This window comes from Brachyhypopomus gauderio, chromosome 6 (assembly GCF_052324685.1).
Source record: "Brachyhypopomus gauderio isolate BG-103 chromosome 6, BGAUD_0.2, whole genome shotgun sequence".
Classification (NCBI taxonomy): Eukaryota; Metazoa; Chordata; class Actinopteri; order Gymnotiformes; family Hypopomidae; genus Brachyhypopomus; species Brachyhypopomus gauderio.
The window spans coordinates 18450430-18468285 of record NC_135216.1 but is presented as its reverse complement, the minus strand read 5'-3'; the positions used below and the strand labels follow the sequence as shown (position 1 = coordinate 18468285).

The window sequence follows — 17856 nt, the reverse complement described above, 5'->3', positions numbered from 1 at the left end:
GGTTCCTTAGTGATACATATAAGTACTTAATTTAGTTTAAATTTATTTTAGTAATTTGTAATTTTTTGTTTTTTTTCTGGCAAATACCTTTCTGAGGTGATCTTTAATGTTCTTATGTGAAGCACTTTGAATTGTCTCTGTATGAAAAGTGCTGTAGAAATAAACTTGCCTTATTTCAGTGTTAGTCTGTAACTAATCAGTAGTTTCTTTAAAAGATTTTATCCTATCTGAAGATCATTCTGAAAGTTCACCTTGGGGTAGTGGCTTCCAGCATTTGGTTGACATTTTGCTGTTCAAATATTCAGTTTATCCTAAATGAGAAGCTACATCAAACTATAGTACAGTACACAGGGGACACTGACAGACCAACCTATAGTAGACGAAAAGACAGAACTGTCCAGTGCTGAACTGCAGAGTGTCTGTCTGTGTTCCCTAGGCTTGTCTGTCAGTGTCCCCAGTGTACTGTGGGCTGGTTTCTCGTTGTCCCCTGTGTACTATAGGTTGGTCTGTCGGTGTCTGCTGTGTACTATAGGTTGGTCTGTCGGTGTCTGCTGTGTACTATAGGTTGGTCTCTCGTTGTCCCCTGTGTACTATTGGCTGGTCTATCTGTGTCGTCTGTGTACTATTGGTTGGTCTGTCAGTGTCCCCTGTCTTCCTGTAAGGCTGGCTTGGATCGGAAGTGTTCTGGTTTGGTGTGCTCAGCCTGTTTTAAATACTGTCCTGGAGTGACTTTTCTTTCAATTTGCAATTCAGTGAGTCTCTCTTACTGTGGGCTTTAGAGCTGAAGAGCAGCTTGAGAATAACTGTTATTATTGTAATATTTGTTGTAAAATCTATTAGCAAAATGTGGCAGAACCAGCTGCTTTGTGAGTACAGTGCAAATAGACAATATTGTTATTAACTCTTTAATCCATAACACAGGTCAACAAAAAAAAAAAAAATTTACTGGTGCCCAAAATATTTTAATGAATTTGGGGTATTTTTGGGGTGCTGATTCTGAATATGCTATCAGTTTTGCCAGATTGGCTCAAGATTTTGAGATTTTTGGTATCTTATTTATAGCACTTATATAGCATTAGCATATAGCATTTATAGCACAAGAAGAAGTTGTAATAACGATCCAGACACATTCTGTTACATTTGTGGTGAATATACACTGCAAAAACATAGAAGAAACATAACAGACTTCATAAAAAAAGTGTATTTGGCCTATTTTGGGGTTATGCTTGGGGACCAAGACAAGTCTTGGGCACCACACATAGTGTGTTTTTTTTACACATTTCACGAAAAATCTCAAAAGCTTGAGCCAATCTGGAAAAACTGATGACATATTCAGAATCAGCACCCCAAAGTTACCCTAAATTCGTTGAAATATCTTTAGCCCCAAAAATGCTGTTGCCCTGTGTAATTTATAATACAACAAGAATAAGTCATTGATAGCCCATTGGACTGTTCGGATTCTTCAAACGTTGGTTAACGTTTACTACACAGAAACAATCTTTGGCACTATTTATAAAGAATTCTCTAGACTTAAATTGCAACAAAATCCACTGTCAGTTGAAGAGCAAAATAGTTTCGTTGTACTGGTGTGTTCCATTTGTAGGTAGTAAACTTGTTCATTTGTTTTGTTCTTTCTGTGTGCAGCTATAAATGCGTTTATGTTTACCATGTAGGCGCACATCCATTTTAATTGCACAAACACATGAACAGCACAAGTCATGTTTGAGTACTGATTAAACGTTTATTTGCTTCAATTGACATATAAAATTCATTTTTCAAAACGGTAAACGTCCGATGGTCATTTCTGTCCGTCAAAGCACATTGGGTGTCTAGTGGTACTGCTTCCTGAGGGCAGCGGTGACGACAGCCAGGAACTTCTGGAAAGCTGCCTGCACGTCAGGTGTGAAGTTGGCTCCCATTGTAGCGGCAACGACAATGGTGATGCAGTCACTCAACAGCTGTGTGGAAGCAACCAGAATAGAAAATAAACACGGATGAACTTAGAGATGGCGATCAGAAAATGTTAACATGTCAAAATTAGCCAAACGGACCAGATTGATGAAATAAACCCAACGCACCCTGAAGTTGTCGGGGTCCACGTTCAGTTTTTCGGAGTGCAGGACACTCAGTTCAGTGAAGGTGCCCTTGATGTTGTCCATGTTCTTCACGGCTTTTTCCAGACCGCGAAGCACAACTGTGCCGTGGGCAGCAACATTGGGGTTTCCCATGATGGCGGCCGCATTGTACAAGTTTCCAAATTTAGCGAAATACCTCTGGGTCCAGGGGTACACGACCAGACATCTGCATGGCGAATAAATAAACGGAGGTGAATTACTACTATAATAATTAGTATCATAAACAACCAAAAATAGAAACTGAGGCTAACATATTATTTGTAACTTACCTTGTCAGTGCGTTAAGACCCGCGGATTCGTAGTCAAGCTTGGAGAAGATGTCCTGGATGGTAGCGCGCTCGAAATCTGTCCATACAACCATGTTGCTGACTTTAAAGTCTTCCAGATGCTCTTGTGAGAAGGAACTCTGTAACCTCAGAGTCCTCGACGGCTTTTATGTGTGCGCTCGCCACCCCTCCCATGGGATGGGCTAGTCACGAAGGAATTTTATTTGATTAATTTATTCGCATTTCCAGACCACCGAAACAGCCGACAGACTTATATTGCTAAAGTTAAATTGGACACATGCTAGTTTTGTTGGGTATTAGTTACTTTATTGCTTGTTTCTTTAGGCTTTAATGAACTGACACCGCTGTTTGCTTATCACATCGTAAATGTAACCGTTCAGGAATATGATCTTCTCTGGTTCACCCACATAGATTTAGACTTTCACTTCTAATACACTTACATTTCTAATATAGCCAACTTCCATTTATGTAGCACTTTTATTTCTAAAACGCTTCCATTTATAATTCTGAGGGAAATGGAAAATATTAAGTTTCTTTGACTTTACTATTTGAGTGTTTGAGTAAAATAAGCATTTGAATTTTATTCCATAAACAACTGATAACATTTCTCCTAAATTGGATTTCTGCCCTTTATTACAAAATATTTCATTATTACGAGATAATGACGTCACTATACATGCGGCTAAACTCACGATCAGCAGAATTCTGTCTTTCTGAAGCTGATTTCTGCACGACATACTCTATAAATATTATATTATATCACGGACGTAATTTGGGGGGGGGGGGGGGGGGGACGGGGGGGACATGTCCCCCCCCCACTTTTTCAAAAGCCGGTTTTGGTCCCCCCCAGTTTTTACGGTTAAAACCAAATATTTAAATTGCGACGAATCCATGTCCCCCCACGTTTGAAATCAAAATTACGTATTATATTATGTATTATATTATATTTTTATTTAACTGAGAATGTTTTATATATTGAATAAACAGAAATAATCCGTTTACTCAGGCTACGGACAGTGATTTCATATAGTATATTTTATATATTGACTCATATTTCGTATAAATGTTTTATATTTTTTGTGCCGAATTCTACCAGACTCAAGTGAAAAATCGTTGTGGATTTATCAACATCACCACAAGCGAAACGAACAGAAGAAGATCCTGTAAACTAGTGGAGTTTGTTTTGGCTACCCTCTAATTGCACGTGTATTGGATGATGAAAGAATTTTATTTTATTAACTAAATTATTTTATATATTGAAATTTAAATGCTATTAAACTGACATATTACTAGATATCATAGAGGCCTCAGATTTCTACCATCACTTTTACTACGTTTCGGTACAACGGCACATGTAAGTGAATACACGTGGTAATATATGGTGATCCATTTCTTTCCATCTTCATGGTGAGGGTTGCGGTTCTTCTAAAGGAGAGATACTGGACAGATAACAGGAGGGAGGGGTTTCAACTGCTCTACCACTCCGTCTTACTCCCAGTGCCTATATAAAGCAGATCCAAATCTGTTCGTAGTTTGAGTCTCGTTTTCAGAAGCTGAGCAACAATGAGTCTTAACGCGAAAGACAAAGTCAACGTGAAGGCAATATTTGCCAAAGCGGCGCCCAAGGCTGAAGAAATTGGTATCGAGGTTGTGTCCAGGTAAAAGTTTTGTTTCATTCAATTGCTTACATGCTTGTTACATAAAGAACAGCGATTCGTTTTTTTATTCATTGTGTTAATAGAGTCCAGTCGTTATATCAGACATGTCATGTAATATCTTCATTCATTAATTCTTCCTACTTCTTTCCAGAATGTTTACTGTCTATCCTCAGACGAAGACGTACTTCAGTCACTGGAAGGATCTGAGCTCAGGCTCTGCTGAACTGAAGAAGCACGGGCTCACGGTGATGCAAGGTGTCATGAGGGCCGTGGAGAGTATGGATGACCTACAGACGGGTCTGCTCAGCCTCAGCGAGCTCCATGCCTTCAAGCTGCGCGTGGACCCCGCCAATTTCAAGGTAACTTAGTGTGTATAATACATCCTAGTTACTCAAACACTATGCAGTTCTTAGAGGCACGTTTTCTAATATTTAATCGCATTTGTTATTTACATGTATATTTTTTCTGTTTTTAAGATAATATCACACACCATCCTCGTGGTGCTTGCCGCGCAGTTCCCGGATGACTTCACTCCTGACGTGCACGTGTCTGTGGACAAGTTCCTCGCACAAGTTAACCTGGCGTTGTCCGAGAAGTACCGATAAACATGAGCGTCAACTCCACAACCACAAATTGATGATCGCCTTAAATGAAATAAAACTTCAAAACAAAGAAAAATTTCCATCTCTTTATTTGTGTAAGAAGTTTGTTTGTGTTGCTAAGATTGACTAGCTGAGAGTTGAAAGTGTAAAGTACGAGTTTCAACTCGCTAATGACAATCTGATGATCACCTCAAATGAAATAATAAAAAAAAAAATAAATAATGAAAACTTTTCATCTCGTTCTTGGAGTAAAATGTTCGTGTAGCTCAATGGACTAGCAGAGTTGAAACAGTGTAAAACAGGCTAACACCAACACTATCTGTATTCTAATTTTAAATAGGCTAATTGTAACATGTATGCTGTGCAGGAAGGGACTTATTACATTTGCCCCGTGGAAGGTCCCTGCCCCCGTTCTCTCTGCCCTGGTCCTCTCTGCCTTGGTCATATCTGCCCTGGTCCTCTCTGTCCTGTCCTCTCTGTCCCGTCCTCTCTGTTTCTGTCATCTGTACAGAAAACAGGTGTCTTCAGTGGTGCTAAATTTAGCCTTGACTCATCAAATGGCAACATAAACATTAAACACAATTTCATATTTAAATGAAATGTATAAATATAGAAATATATTTAAATAAACAGAATGATCATCAGATTGTTTGTGTATCTGATTGTTCTGATAAACCTAAACGATTGTTCTTATTATTATTATTTCACACATAGTTACATTGTCTAATTACAGTGTTCTGGCTTATCCATCCCTTCAACTATGAGAGTCTGTGCGACACCACTGATGTTACACACTTCCAAATCATATTGAATTTAAACTGTTGGCATTTGATTTTTTTAAAGCACATAAAAAAGGTTTCAGTTGCACACACTAAGCCCAATAACACTGGCTGGGAAAGATTCAGAATTTCTCTATTGCCCTTAGAAGACAATTTTCTTTTCTTCAAGTATCTAACTTCCTCTACAAAAGAAAACAAGCACCAATAAACTGTAGCCACTCTCTAGTCAGACTACAGCTGGACACTGGCAAGGGATTTTTTTGAGGTTAAATATGTAAATGTAAAAAAATGTAAATGTGCCATATTTTGTCAGTTGTGATTTTTACACCGCAATCGAAATTTGTCCTCCGCTTTTAACCCATCTGTGCAGTTAGAACGCACACACACACTAGTGATTACTAGGGGGCTGTGGATCACACATGCCCAGAGCGGTGGGCAGCCCTAGCCCGGCGCCCGGGGAGCAGTTAGGGTTAGGTGCCTTGCTCAAGGGCACCTCAGTCATGGCCTCAGGCCGGGGAATCAAACCCACGACCCTCCGGTCACAAGACCAGTTCCCTACCACCAGGACATGATTGAAATATGTGAGAAAATCATAAATGTTTGTACATATTTTAAGCATGATTACACCCTTGTTTATGAGTAAATAATATACACTTATTGTAACATGTCATTTAAAAACCAATTCTGTCAGGGCTGGCTCGGATGCCACGCCCTCTACCTCCGCATGGGGCACCCGAGTCAGTCCCAGACTAAATCGGCATAATCAGCAGTGATTCGTCTCAGCTGTTTTATAGGCTTCTTAAGGAAGCTTGTGGAGACGAGTCACTGCTGAATCGTTTTGGTCCCATGCCGTTGCGCTTTCAGCCCGTCTCTCTGTCGTATTGTTGCGTTGCAAGGTGTCTCGCCACCTCCTTCAGTTTGTGGCGGCTGTTGATGGACGTGCTTTAACATCAGGTGAAGTCAACAAGCAGACTATACCGCTTGTTATGAGCATTGGGGGTCATAGAGAACAGTTGGCCCTTTATGTTATCAGTGCGCCTCAGATGTGTCTCATCCTGGGCTTTCCTTGGCTTCAACGCCACAACCCGGAAGTGGATTGGCTTTCCTGCACCGTCCGGAATTGGGGGGTCCTCTGCAAGGAAACCTGCTTAAGAAATAGCCCCGAAATCACCACCGGTCATACACCGGATCCAGTAGATCTTACCCGAGTCCCTGATGATTACCGTGACCTCAGTGAGGATTTTAGCAAGAAGAAAGCCAGTTTCCTCCCCCCGCATAGAGACTATGACATAGCCATAGATCTACTTCCGGGTTCTAGCCCCCCTAGGGGCCGTCTCTTCTCTTTGGCCGTTCCGGAACGTAGAACCATGGAAACATACATACAGGAGGCCCTGGCAGCTGGCTTTATCCGGCCATCCACCTCTCCTGCCGGGGCAGGTTTTTTCTTTGTGGGGAAAAAAGACGGGGGATTAAGACCTTGCATCGACTACCGGGGGCTCAATAAGATAACTGTCACAAAGACCGTCACCCTCTACCCCTCATGGCCACCGCCTTTGAGGCCCTCCAGCAGGCCACCATTTTTAGTAAGCTCGATCTGAGGAGAGCCTACAATTTAGTCAGGGTAAGAGAGGGTGATGAGTGGAAGACCGCTTTTATAACTCCATCGGGCCACTATGAATATATGGTCATGCCCTTTGGTTTAATGAATGCCCCAGCTGTGTTCCAGTCCTCAGAGAGGCCCTGAACAGATATGTCTTCATATATTTGGATGACATCCTTATTTACAGTCAGTCCAAGACAGAACATGTAAAACATGTCCGAAGGGTGTTGCAGTTACTCCTCGAAAGCCACCTCTATGTCAAACTGGAGAAGTCGCTATTTCATGTCAAAGAAATAGGCTTCCTCGGTTATCGCATAGCCCAGAACACCCTGGCCATGGATCCTTCTAAGGTTTGGGCTGTCGCTCACTGGCCCACTCCCACTTCACACCGCCTGGTTCAAAGTTTTCTGGGTTTTGCTAATTTCTACCGCCGTTTTATCAAAGGTTTCAGCACCCTTGCTGCACCTCTGAGCACCCTTACAAAAAAGAAACCTGGTCCCTTTGTCTGGACTTCTGAAGCCCAGCAAGCGTTTGATCACCTTAAGGGGCAGTTTAGAGCTGGTGTTGTGTATGCCCGATCCCGAATTACCGTTCGTGGTTGAGGTTGATGCCTCTGACCACGGGGTGGGTGCCGTCCTCTCCCAGAAAACGGGGACCCCTCCTAAGCTTCATCCGTGTGCTTACTACTCTCACCGCATGACACCCGCCGAACGGAATTACGATGTGGGGGACAAGGAACTGTTAGCGGTAAAGTTAGCTCTTGAAGAGTGGAGGCACTGGCTGGAGGGGGCCAAGCACCCCTTCCTTGTCTGGACCGACCATAAAAACCTGGCTTACCTCCAGCAGGCTAAGCGCCTGAACCCCAGACAGGCCAGGTGGTCCTTGTTCTTTGGGCGTTTTGACTACTCTATCCTATCGACCCGGAAGTAAAAACGTCAAGCCTGATGCTCTGTCCCGCCAGTGGGAGTCGCCCCCTGACTCCTCTGAGCCCGGCACTATACTTCCGGCATCAAAGATAGTGGCCCCTGTTCAGTGGGCTGTGGAGACTGAGGTAAAGCGATCTCTGACTCGTGATCCTGGCCCCGGTGGTGGTCCCGCTGGTCGTCTTTACGTCCACCCCAGACTACGGAAGAAAGTTATGGAGTGGGGTCACAATTCACCTTTTGCTGCTCATCCTGGGTCAGGACGTACTCTTAAGCTCCTTCAGGGTAGGTTTTGGTGGCCCAGGATGGACCAGGAGGTTGGTCGGTTTGTCTCTGCATGTGAAACATGCACCAGAAACAAGGCTACACACACCAAGCCTGCCAGTTTACTACGCCCGCTCCCCATTCCGTCAAGGCCTTGGACGCACGTGTCTTTGGACTTCATCACCGGGCTACCCCATTCTCGGGGTAACACCACTATTCTTGTAATAGTGGATCGGTTTTCCAAAACAGCAAGATTCCTAGCTTTACCTCAGCTCCCCTCGGCCCGTGAGACCGCCTCCCTTTTCTTGCATCACATAGTCCGGCACCACGGTTTTCCTACTGACGTAGTGTCCGATAGGGGACCCCAGTTTACCAGTCGGTTTTGGGGTGCTTTCCTGAGTCTCTTGGGGGCCAAAGCCAGTTTGTCATCTGGATTCCATCCCCAGACTAATGGACAAATGGAACGTACTAACCAGGACCTTGAGCAGACGCTCAGGTGTTTGGCTTCCTCCAACCCCTCCTCCTGGTCTGACCAGCTCCTATGGGCCGAGTTTGCTCATAACACCCTGTGGCTCTCTGCCCTCGGGATGTCTCCTTTTGAGTGTCTTTACGGGTATGCCCCCCCTATGTTTGCTGACCAGGAGGAGGAAGTGGCTGTCCCGGGAGCTCGGGCCATGGTGCGACGTTGTCGACTGGCCTGGCGTAGGGCCCGTAAAGCCTTGCTCTCAGCTTCCACCAGCTACTGTCGTAACGCCGACAAGCATCGCCTTCTGGCTCTTTCATTTCGCCTGGGTCAGCGGGTTTGGCTGTCCGCCAAGGACCTGCTGATACGTGGGGGTACCAGGAAGTTGGCGCCCCGTTACTTGGGTCCCTTCAAGGTTGATAGGCGCATTAATCCGGTCACTTACCGGTTTGCTCCCGCCATCCATGAGGGCGCACCCAGTGTTTCACGTCTCACGGCTCCGTCCGGTCCTGTGTAGCTTGCCCCGTGCGCCACCAGCTCCCCGTATAGTGGACGGGGGCCCCGTGTACACTGTCAGCAGGCTGTTGGATGAGCGTCGTGTCCGGGGTTGTGTCCAGTACCTCGTGGACTGGCAGGGGTATGGGCCCGAGGAGCGGTCGTGGGTGCCCTCGTCCCTCATTGTTGACCGCTCTCTCATCCGTGACTTCCGTCGCGATAGGGCTGTTAATCTGGGCCCGCGTGGTCTCGGGCCTAGAGGGGGGGGCTCTGTCAGGGCTGGCTCGGATGCCACGCTCTCTACCTCCACACGGGGCACCCGAGTCAGTCCCAGACTAAATCGGCATAATCAGCAGTGATTCGTCTCAGCTGTTTTATAGGCTTCTTAAGGAAGCTTGTGGAGACGAGTCACTGCTGAATCGTTTTGGTCCCATGCCGTTGCGCTTTCAGCCCGTCTCTCTGTCGTATTGTTGCGTTGCAAGGTGTCTCGCCACCTCCTTCTCTCTCTCTCTCGTTCCGCTGTTACTTATTCGAGTATCTACCTCCTGCGCCGCTATCTCTCTTCTCTCAAGTTTTCCCCAAGCTGTTTTCTCTTCCTATCCATTGTTCATTCCTTTGGGAAGGTTTTGTTTATGTTGCAGCGTTTGCCGGCTGTCAGTCTTTCCCTGACGTCCTTAGTTATGTTTTTTCACGTGTTGAGGATTCCACGTTGTTTTCTGTTTATAGTTTTACCGTATTCATCCACGGTATTATCCTGTCTGCTTACGCGTTGATATTTTCCACGTTGTTTCTGTTTGTAGTTCTACCGTGCTTGCACGGTTTAGTTTCCCTTTCGATTTTGCGCGTCGTGTTTATTTTCTCTAGTTTTGTTTATTGCTCAGGTGTGTGCGCGTGCGCGTTATCACGCATTATTTACTAACCGGCACTTGGGTCCTCCCTTCCCTGTTTCTTACGTGGTGTGTATGTCTCTGTACTCACCGCGTTACAAATTCTGATAGAAACACATTGTGAAACTATATTCAAATTCAGAGTAAAAGGTTCTAATAACGATTGCCTATTTTGAATGATGGGAGAAAAAACGTATTTTCCAGTTTAACTGGTCTGAGGTGCAAAATGATCTTTGTTAACTTGATTAATTGCTGAGGACCTTTGACATGAAGGTTTCTTCCAGCTGGATGGTCAGTGAGTTGGGCGGACCATCACCACAGGGTCGTTTCCTTATCTTCTGTCTGTTCTGGACAACATGCACAACGTGTTCAAACTGTTAAACCTAGATGTTGCAGGAGGGGACTGATAAAGGTTCATTTGTTATTCACATAGAGCCAATCAAATTATTTTTGGAGGGTGTGATGCACGCTGTCTTCATGTCATGTTGTTTGTGTTCAAGTCTAATTACCCCACAACTTGGTGGAAATTACAGACAGCTGCAGTTACCTGCCTACATATCACGAGTGTTACCAGAGTGATGCAATCAAAAGGTTTTGCAGGTTTATTAAAAATTAAACCTGACACAAGTTTGTTTCTGTATGTTTTAGTCTGTCACTGGTGACCTCGGACCTGTAAACCTCTGTGTATACGTTCTGCTCTTTCTGACCTTTTGGCATACAGTGGTACCATAGCAATATTACTGCAGGATAATATCTTCAATTCTTCTCATAACAAAATATTATGGAACTGTGAAAACTTGAGGTATTTTTTGTATTTTTTTCCAGAGTGCTCTCTGCCTCTGTGCCCGTACAGTCAATATTGGCACAGATGTTGAATTGGAAGAGTTATTTCATGGTCAGAAGTCTTGGTGATGAGCTTAGGAAACTGTCCCCTTCAACTTTCTCAATGTGTCTTTTCCCCTAATTTTTATATCTTGATTTTCTAAACAAGCTTTTATATTAATAATAGTTGAAAATGTGCCAGGCTGAAGTGTGCAGAAGTGTCACTGGGAGTGCAGGTGCATGTGTTATGTGGGGAGCAGTGTGTGCAGATAAACACACGATCACTACATCACATCCCCTACATCTGCTGTACTGAAGCTGTCCCAGCTGTCTTTGTGCACTGGCCAGTGACTACATCATGTACTTATATAGAAACAGAAAGACAGACAGAAAGGGACGTCTTATTTCTTTGCAGACCCTGTAGTACACTGACCTATACTGCGGTGCTGTAAGCTAGTCTGTCTGTGTTTCTGTACTGCAGGCTGGCAGCATTCTGGTTTGGTGTGATAAGCTTGTTTTAAACAGACCGTTTTCTTCATTCCCCTTCACAGTAGTACCTGAAGTGACGAAAAAAAAAATTTCAGTTTGCGATTCAGTGAGTCCCACTTAGTAGACTTTAGAGATATAGAACAGCTTGAGAATAATTGTTTTTTGTAAGTCTGTTTTGTGCCAATATTTGTTGTAAAATCTATTACCAAAAGGTGACAGAACAGATTATTTTGTGAGAGACGTGTCAATGGACAATAAATATTGTTATTAACTCTTTAAAACATAATTGATAGCACAGCAATAATAAATGGTTGATAGCCCGTTGAACTGTCAGGATTCTTCAGACGTTGGTTAACATTTATTACACAGAAACACTGTTTTTAAACAACTCTGTGGATTTAAATGACAACCAAAATATAATCTACTATCAACTGAAGAGCAAGTCAGATACCCTGTACACGTCTCTCTGTCGTATTGTTGCGTTGCAAGGTGTCTCGCCACCTCCTTCTCTCTCTCTCTCGTTCCGCTGTTACTTATTCGAGTATCTACCTCCTGCGCCGCTATCTCTCTTCTCTCAAGTTTTCCCCAAGCTGTTTTCTCTTCCTATCCATTGTTCATTCCTTTGGGAAGGTTTTGTTTATGTTGCAGCGTTTGCCGGCTGTCAGTCTTTCCCTGACGTCCTTAGTTATGTTTTTTCACGTGTTGAGGATTCCACGTTGTTTTCTGTTTATAGTTTTACCGTATTCATCCACGGTATTATCCTGTCTGCTTACGCGTTGATATTTTCCACGTTGTTTCTGTTTGTAGTTCTACCGTGCTTGCACGGTTTAGTTTCCCTTTCGATTTTGCGCGTCGTGTTTATTTTCTCTAGTTTTGTTTATTGCTCAGGTGTGTGCGCGTGCGCGTTATCACGCATTATTTACTAACCGGCACTTGGGTCCTCCCTTCCCTGTTTCTTACGTGGTGTGTATGTCTCTGTACTCACCGCGTTACAAATTCTGATAGAAACACATTGTGAAACTATATTCAAATTCAGAGTAAAAGGTTCTAATAACGATTGCCTATTTTGAATGATGGGAGAAAAAACGTATTTTCCAGTTTAACTGGTCTGAGGTGCAAAATGATCTTTGTTAACTTGATTAATTGCTGAGGACCTTTGACATGAAGGTTTCTTCCAGCTGGATGGTCAGTGAGTTGGGCGGACCATCACCACAGGGTCGTTTCCTTATCTTCTGTCTGTTCTGGACAACATGCACAACGTGTTCAAACTGTTAAACCTAGATGTTGCAGGAGGGGACTGATAAAGGTTCATTTGTTATTCACATAGAGCCAATCAAATTATTTTTGGAGGGTGTGATGCACGCTGTCTTCATGTCATGTTGTTTGTGTTCAAGTCTAATTACCCCACAACTTGGTGGAAATTACAGACAGCTGCAGTTACCTGCCTACATATCACGAGTGTTACCAGAGTGATGCAATCAAAAGGTTTTGCAGGTTTATTAAAAATTAAACCTGACACAAGTTTGTTTCTGTATGTTTTAGTCTGTCACTGGTGACCTCGGACCTGTAAACCTCTGTGTATACGTTCTGCTCTTTCTGACCTTTTGGCATACAGTGGTACCATAGCAATATTACTGCAGGATAATATCTTCAATTCTTCTCATAACAAAATATTATGGAACTGTGAAAACTTGAGGTATTTTTTGTATTTTTTTCCAGAGTGCTCTCTGCCTCTGTGCCCGTACAGTCAATATTGGCACAGATGTTGAATTGGAAGAGTTATTTCATGGTCAGAAGTCTTGGTGATGAGCTTAGGAAACTGTCCCCTTCAACTTTCTCAATGTGTCTTTTCCCCTAATTTTTATATCTTGATTTTCTAAACAAGCTTTTATATTAATAATAGTTGAAAATGTGCCAGGCTGAAGTGTGCAGAAGTGTCACTGGGAGTGCAGGTGCATGTGTTATGTGGGGAGCAGTGTGTGCAGATAAACACACGATCACTACATCACATCCCCTACATCTGCTGTACTGAAGCTGTCCCAGCTGTCTTTGTGCACTGGCCAGTGACTACATCATGTACTTATATAGAAACAGAAAGACAGACAGAAAGGGACGTCTTATTTCTTTGCAGACCCTGTAGTACACTGACCTATACTGCGGTGCTGTAAGCTAGTCTGTCTGTGTTTCTGTACTGCAGGCTGGCAGCATTCTGGTTTGGTGTGATAAGCTTGTTTTAAACAGACCGTTTTCTTCATTCCCCTTCACAGTAGTACCTGAAGTGACGAAAAAAAAAATTTCAGTTTGCGATTCAGTGAGTCCCACTTAGTAGACTTTAGAGATATAGAACAGCTTGAGAATAATTGTTTTTTGTAAGTCTGTTTTGTGCCAATATTTGTTGTAAAATCTATTACCAAAAGGTGACAGAACAGATTATTTTGTGAGAGACGTGTCAATGGACAATAAATATTGTTATTAACTCTTTAAAACATAATTGATAGCACAGCAATAATAAATGGTTGATAGCCCGTTGAACTGTCAGGATTCTTCAGACGTTGGTTAACATTTATTACACAGAAACACTGTTTTTAAACAACTCTGTGGATTTAAATGACAACCAAAATATAATCTACTATCAACTGAAGAGCAAGTCAGATACCCTGTACAGGTTTGTTCTATTTGTAGGTAGTAAACTTGATCATTTGTTCATTTATTTTCTGTGTGTAGCTAGTAAACGCGTTTTTGTTTGCCATGCAGGCGCACCTCCATTTTAATTGCACAAACACATGAACAACACAAGTCATGTTTGAGTACTGATTAAACGTTTATTTGCTTCAATTGACATATAAAATTCATTTTTCAAAACGGCAAACGTCCGATGGTCATTTCTGTCCGTCAAAGCGCATTGGGTGTCTAGTGGTACTGCTTCCTGAGGGCAGCGGTGACGACAGCCAGGAACTTCTGGAAAGCTGCCTGCACGTCAGGTGTGAAGTTGGCTCCCATTGTAGCGGCAACGACAATGGTGATGCAGTCACTCAACAGCTGTGTGGAAGCAACCAGAATAGAAAATAAACACGGATGAACTTAGAGATGGCGATCAGAAAATGTTAACATGTCAAAACTAGCCAAAAGGACCAGATTGATGAAATAAACCCAACGTACCCTGAAGTTGTCGGGGTCCACGTTCAGTTTCTCGGAGTGCAGGACACTCAGTTCAGTGAAGGTGCCCTTGATGTTGTCCATGTTCTTCACGGCTTTTTCCAGACCGCGAAGCACAACTGTGCCGTGGGCAGCAACATTGGGGTTTCCCATGATGGCGGCCGCATTGTACAAGTTTCCAAATTTAGCGAAATACCTCTGGGTCCAGGGGTACACGACCAGACATCTGCATGGCGAATAAATAAACGGAGGTGAATTACTACTATAATAATTAGTATCATAAACAACCAAAAATAGAAACTGAGGCTAACATATTATTTGTAACTTACCTTGTCAGTGCGTTAAGACCCGCGGATTCGTAGTCAAGCTTGGAGAAGATGTCCTGGATGGTAGCGCGCTCGAAATCTGTCCATACAACCATGTTGCTGACTTTAAAGTCTTCCAGATGCTCTTGTGAGAAGGAACTCTGTAACTTCAGAGTCCTCGACGGCTTTTATGTGTGCGCTCGCCACCCCTCCCATGGGATGGGCTAGTCACGAGGGAATTTTATTTGATTAATTTATTTGCATTTCCAGACCACCGAAACAGCCGACAGACTTATATTGCTAAAGTTAAATTGGACACATGCTAGTTTTGTTGGGTATCAGTTACTTTATTGCTTGTATAGACTTTAATGAACTGACAGACACCGCTGTTTGCTTATCACATCGTAAATGTAACCGTTCAGGATTATGATCTTCTCTGGTTCACCCAGATTTAGACTTTCGTTTCTAATACACTTACATTTCTAATATAGCAACTTCCATTTATGAAGCACTTTTATTTCTAACACGTTTCCATTTATAAAACAGTTCTGAGGGAAATGGAAAATATTAAGTTTCTTTGACTTTACTGTTTGAGTGTTTGAGTAAAATAAACATTTTAATTTTATTCCATAAACAACAAATAATATTTCTCCTATTTCTGACCTTTATTACACGTTTTCATTATTACGAGATAATGACGTCACTATACATGCAGCTAAACTCACGATCAGCAGAATTCTGTCTTTCTGAAGCTGATTTCTGCATGACATACTCTATAAATGTTTTATTATATTTTTACTTAACGGAGAATATTTATATGTTGAATAAACAGAAATAATCCGTTTACTCAGGCTACGCACAGTAATTTCATATAGTATATTTTATATATTGACTCATATTTCGTATAAATGTTTTATATTTTTGTGCCGAATTTTACCAGACTCAAGTGAAAAATCGTTGTGGATTTATCAACATCACCACAAGCGAAACGAACAGAAGAAGATCCTGTAAACTAGTGGAGTTTGTTTTGGCTACTCTCTAATTGCACGTGTATTGGATGATGAAAGAATTTTATTTTATTAACTGAATTATTTTATATATTGAAATTTAAATGCTATTAAACTGACTTATTACTAGATGTCATAGAGGCCTCAGATTTCTACCATCACTTTTACTACGTTTCGGTACAACGGCACATGTAAGTGAATACACGTGGTAATATATGGTGATCCATTTCTTTCCATCTTCATGGTGAGGGTTGCGGTTCTTCTAAAGGAGAGATACTGGACAGATAACAGGAGGGAGGGGTTTCAACTGCTCTACCACTCCGTCTTACTCCCAGTGCCTATATAAAGCAGATCCAAATCTGTTCGTAGTTTGAGTCTCGTTTTCAGAAGCTGAGCAACAATGAGTCTTAACGCGAAAGACAAAGCCAACGTGAAGGCAATATTTGCCAAAGCGGCGCCCAAGGCTGAAGAAATTGGTATCGAGGTTGTGTCCAGGTAAAAGTTTTGTGTTTCATTCAATTGCTTACATGCTTGTTACATAAAGAACAACGATTCATTGTTTTATTCATTGTGTTAATAGAGTCCAGTCGTTATATCAGACATGTCATGTAATAACTTCATTCATTAATTCTTCCTACTTCTTTCCAGAATGTTTACTGTCTATCCTCAGACGAAGACGTACTTCAGTCACTGGAAGGATCTGAGCTCAGGCTCTGCTGAACTGAAGAAGCACGGGCTCACGGTGATGCAAGGTGTCATGAGGGCCGTGGAGAGTATGGATGACCTACAGACGGGTCTGCTCAGCCTCAGCGAGCTCCATGCCTTCAAGCTGCGCGTGGACCCCGCCAATTTCAAGGTAACTTAGTGTGTATAATACATCCTAGTTACTCAAACACTATGAAGTTCTAATATTTAGTCGCATTTCTTATTTACATGTATATTTTTTCTGTTTTTAAGATAATATCACACACCATCCTCGTGGTGCTTGCCGCGCAGTTCCCGGATGACTTCACTCCTGATGTGCACGTGTCTGTGGACAAGTTCCTCGCACAAGTTAACCTGGCGTTGTCCGAGAAGTACCGATAAACATGAGCGTCAACTCCACAGCCACAAATTGATGATTGTCTTAAATGAAATAAAACTTCTAAACAAAGAAAATGTTTAATCTCGTTTTTTGTGTAAAAAGTTCGTTTGTGTAACTAAGATGGAGTAGCTGAGAGTGTAAAGTTTGAGTGTCTGTCAACTCTCTAACGACAATCTCAAGATCACCTCAAATGAAATAATAAAAAAATGAAACAAACAATGAAAACATTTCATCTCGTTCTTTGAGTAAAATCTTCGTGTAGCTAAATGGACTAGCAGAGTTGAAATAAATATAAAATAGGCTTTCACCATGTATATTCTCATTATTGCATGGTGTTGCCATATGGCAACAATTACTTTATCTTGGTTTTGATAAAAATCAAAATATAAAATCCATGTTACTATTTAATTGGGACGGTGCGAGACTTCTACTTTGACAAGAACAGTAACTTTTGACATCACATGACCTGCCAGTCCCTGTTTGTACCTCCTTTTCCCATTGACACACCACGCTGAAGTTCATGACCGGAAGGCTCACAAAATCCACTAATTATTAAAGGTTTAGACAAAGTTTCTTGAAGGAAAAAATGTAAATACTATCTGGGGTATGTTCACTTTAAATTTTCATCAATAACACCAGTTAAGATGCTCTAAGTTTTGTTTAAAATTGTCAAATTTGTTACGAATTGATCAGACCACCGAGAGGGATCCAAGTGGGGAAATATACCACTTTTATTCATATACATCACGTGTACAGAATACGACAGATAGACAACTAGTATCAAGGTCGTTAGCAACAATATCTTCTTGGGGTAGTCGGGTCGGTCCAGGGTCATAACGGCAGAGTCCAGGAGGTACAGAGGGGCTAGGCAGGAGGCGAGGTCTGGGGAGTAAGCAGGGT

The 17856-nt window shown here is 42.4% G+C and overlaps 4 protein-coding genes and 1 long non-coding RNA gene across 6 annotated transcripts; 2 read left to right on the top strand and 3 right to left on the bottom strand.

Moving 5' to 3' along the window:
* Positions 1 to 1727: 1727 nt before the first annotated feature.
* On the bottom strand, positions 1728 to 2563 carry LOC143517159 (hemoglobin subunit beta-2-like). The gene is made up of 3 exons (XM_077009336.1): positions 2405 to 2563; positions 2079 to 2301; positions 1728 to 1958 (listed from the first exon to the last, which is right to left on the bottom strand). The coding sequence occupies exons 1-3, from the start codon at positions 2494 to 2496 to the stop codon at positions 1830 to 1832; spliced, it is 444 nt and encodes a 147-aa protein (XP_076865451.1). The 5' UTR covers positions 2497 to 2563; the 3' UTR covers positions 1728 to 1829.
* Positions 2564 to 3926: 1363 nt separating this feature from the next.
* LOC143517157 (hemoglobin subunit alpha-like) lies at positions 3927 to 4694 on the top strand. The gene is made up of 3 exons (XM_077009334.1): positions 3927 to 4080; positions 4232 to 4439; positions 4557 to 4694. Exons 1-3 carry the CDS (start codon positions 3986 to 3988, stop codon positions 4683 to 4685), a joined length of 432 nt encoding a protein of 143 aa, XP_076865449.1. The 5' UTR covers positions 3927 to 3985; the 3' UTR covers positions 4686 to 4694.
* Positions 4695 to 4810: 116 nt separating this feature from the next.
* Positions 4811 to 13672, bottom strand: LOC143517158 (uncharacterized). 2 transcript variants are annotated; one of them, XR_013131866.1, is made up of 3 exons: positions 11856 to 13672; positions 11349 to 11472; positions 4811 to 5185 (listed from the first exon to the last, which is right to left on the bottom strand). It is a non-coding gene; the product is annotated as an uncharacterized LOC143517158 (long non-coding RNA). The 2 variants fall into 2 exon arrangements; XR_013131865.1 differs by lacking the exon at positions 4811 to 5185 and having other exon boundaries at positions 10673 to 11472.
* A 534-nt stretch (positions 13673 to 14206) lies between these two features.
* Positions 14207 to 15048, bottom strand: LOC143517156 (hemoglobin subunit beta-2-like). Its single transcript, XM_077009333.1, has 3 exons — positions 14890 to 15048; positions 14564 to 14786; positions 14207 to 14443 (listed from the first exon to the last, which is right to left on the bottom strand). Exons 1-3 carry the CDS (start codon positions 14979 to 14981, stop codon positions 14315 to 14317), a joined length of 444 nt encoding a protein of 147 aa, XP_076865448.1. The 5' UTR covers positions 14982 to 15048; the 3' UTR covers positions 14207 to 14314.
* A 1174-nt stretch (positions 15049 to 16222) lies between these two features.
* LOC143517155 (hemoglobin subunit alpha-like) lies at positions 16223 to 17098 on the top strand. The gene is made up of 3 exons (XM_077009332.1): positions 16223 to 16367; positions 16521 to 16728; positions 16830 to 17098. Exons 1-3 carry the CDS (start codon positions 16273 to 16275, stop codon positions 16956 to 16958), a joined length of 432 nt encoding a protein of 143 aa, XP_076865447.1. The 5' UTR covers positions 16223 to 16272; the 3' UTR covers positions 16959 to 17098.
* Positions 17099 to 17856: the final 758 nt, after the last annotated feature.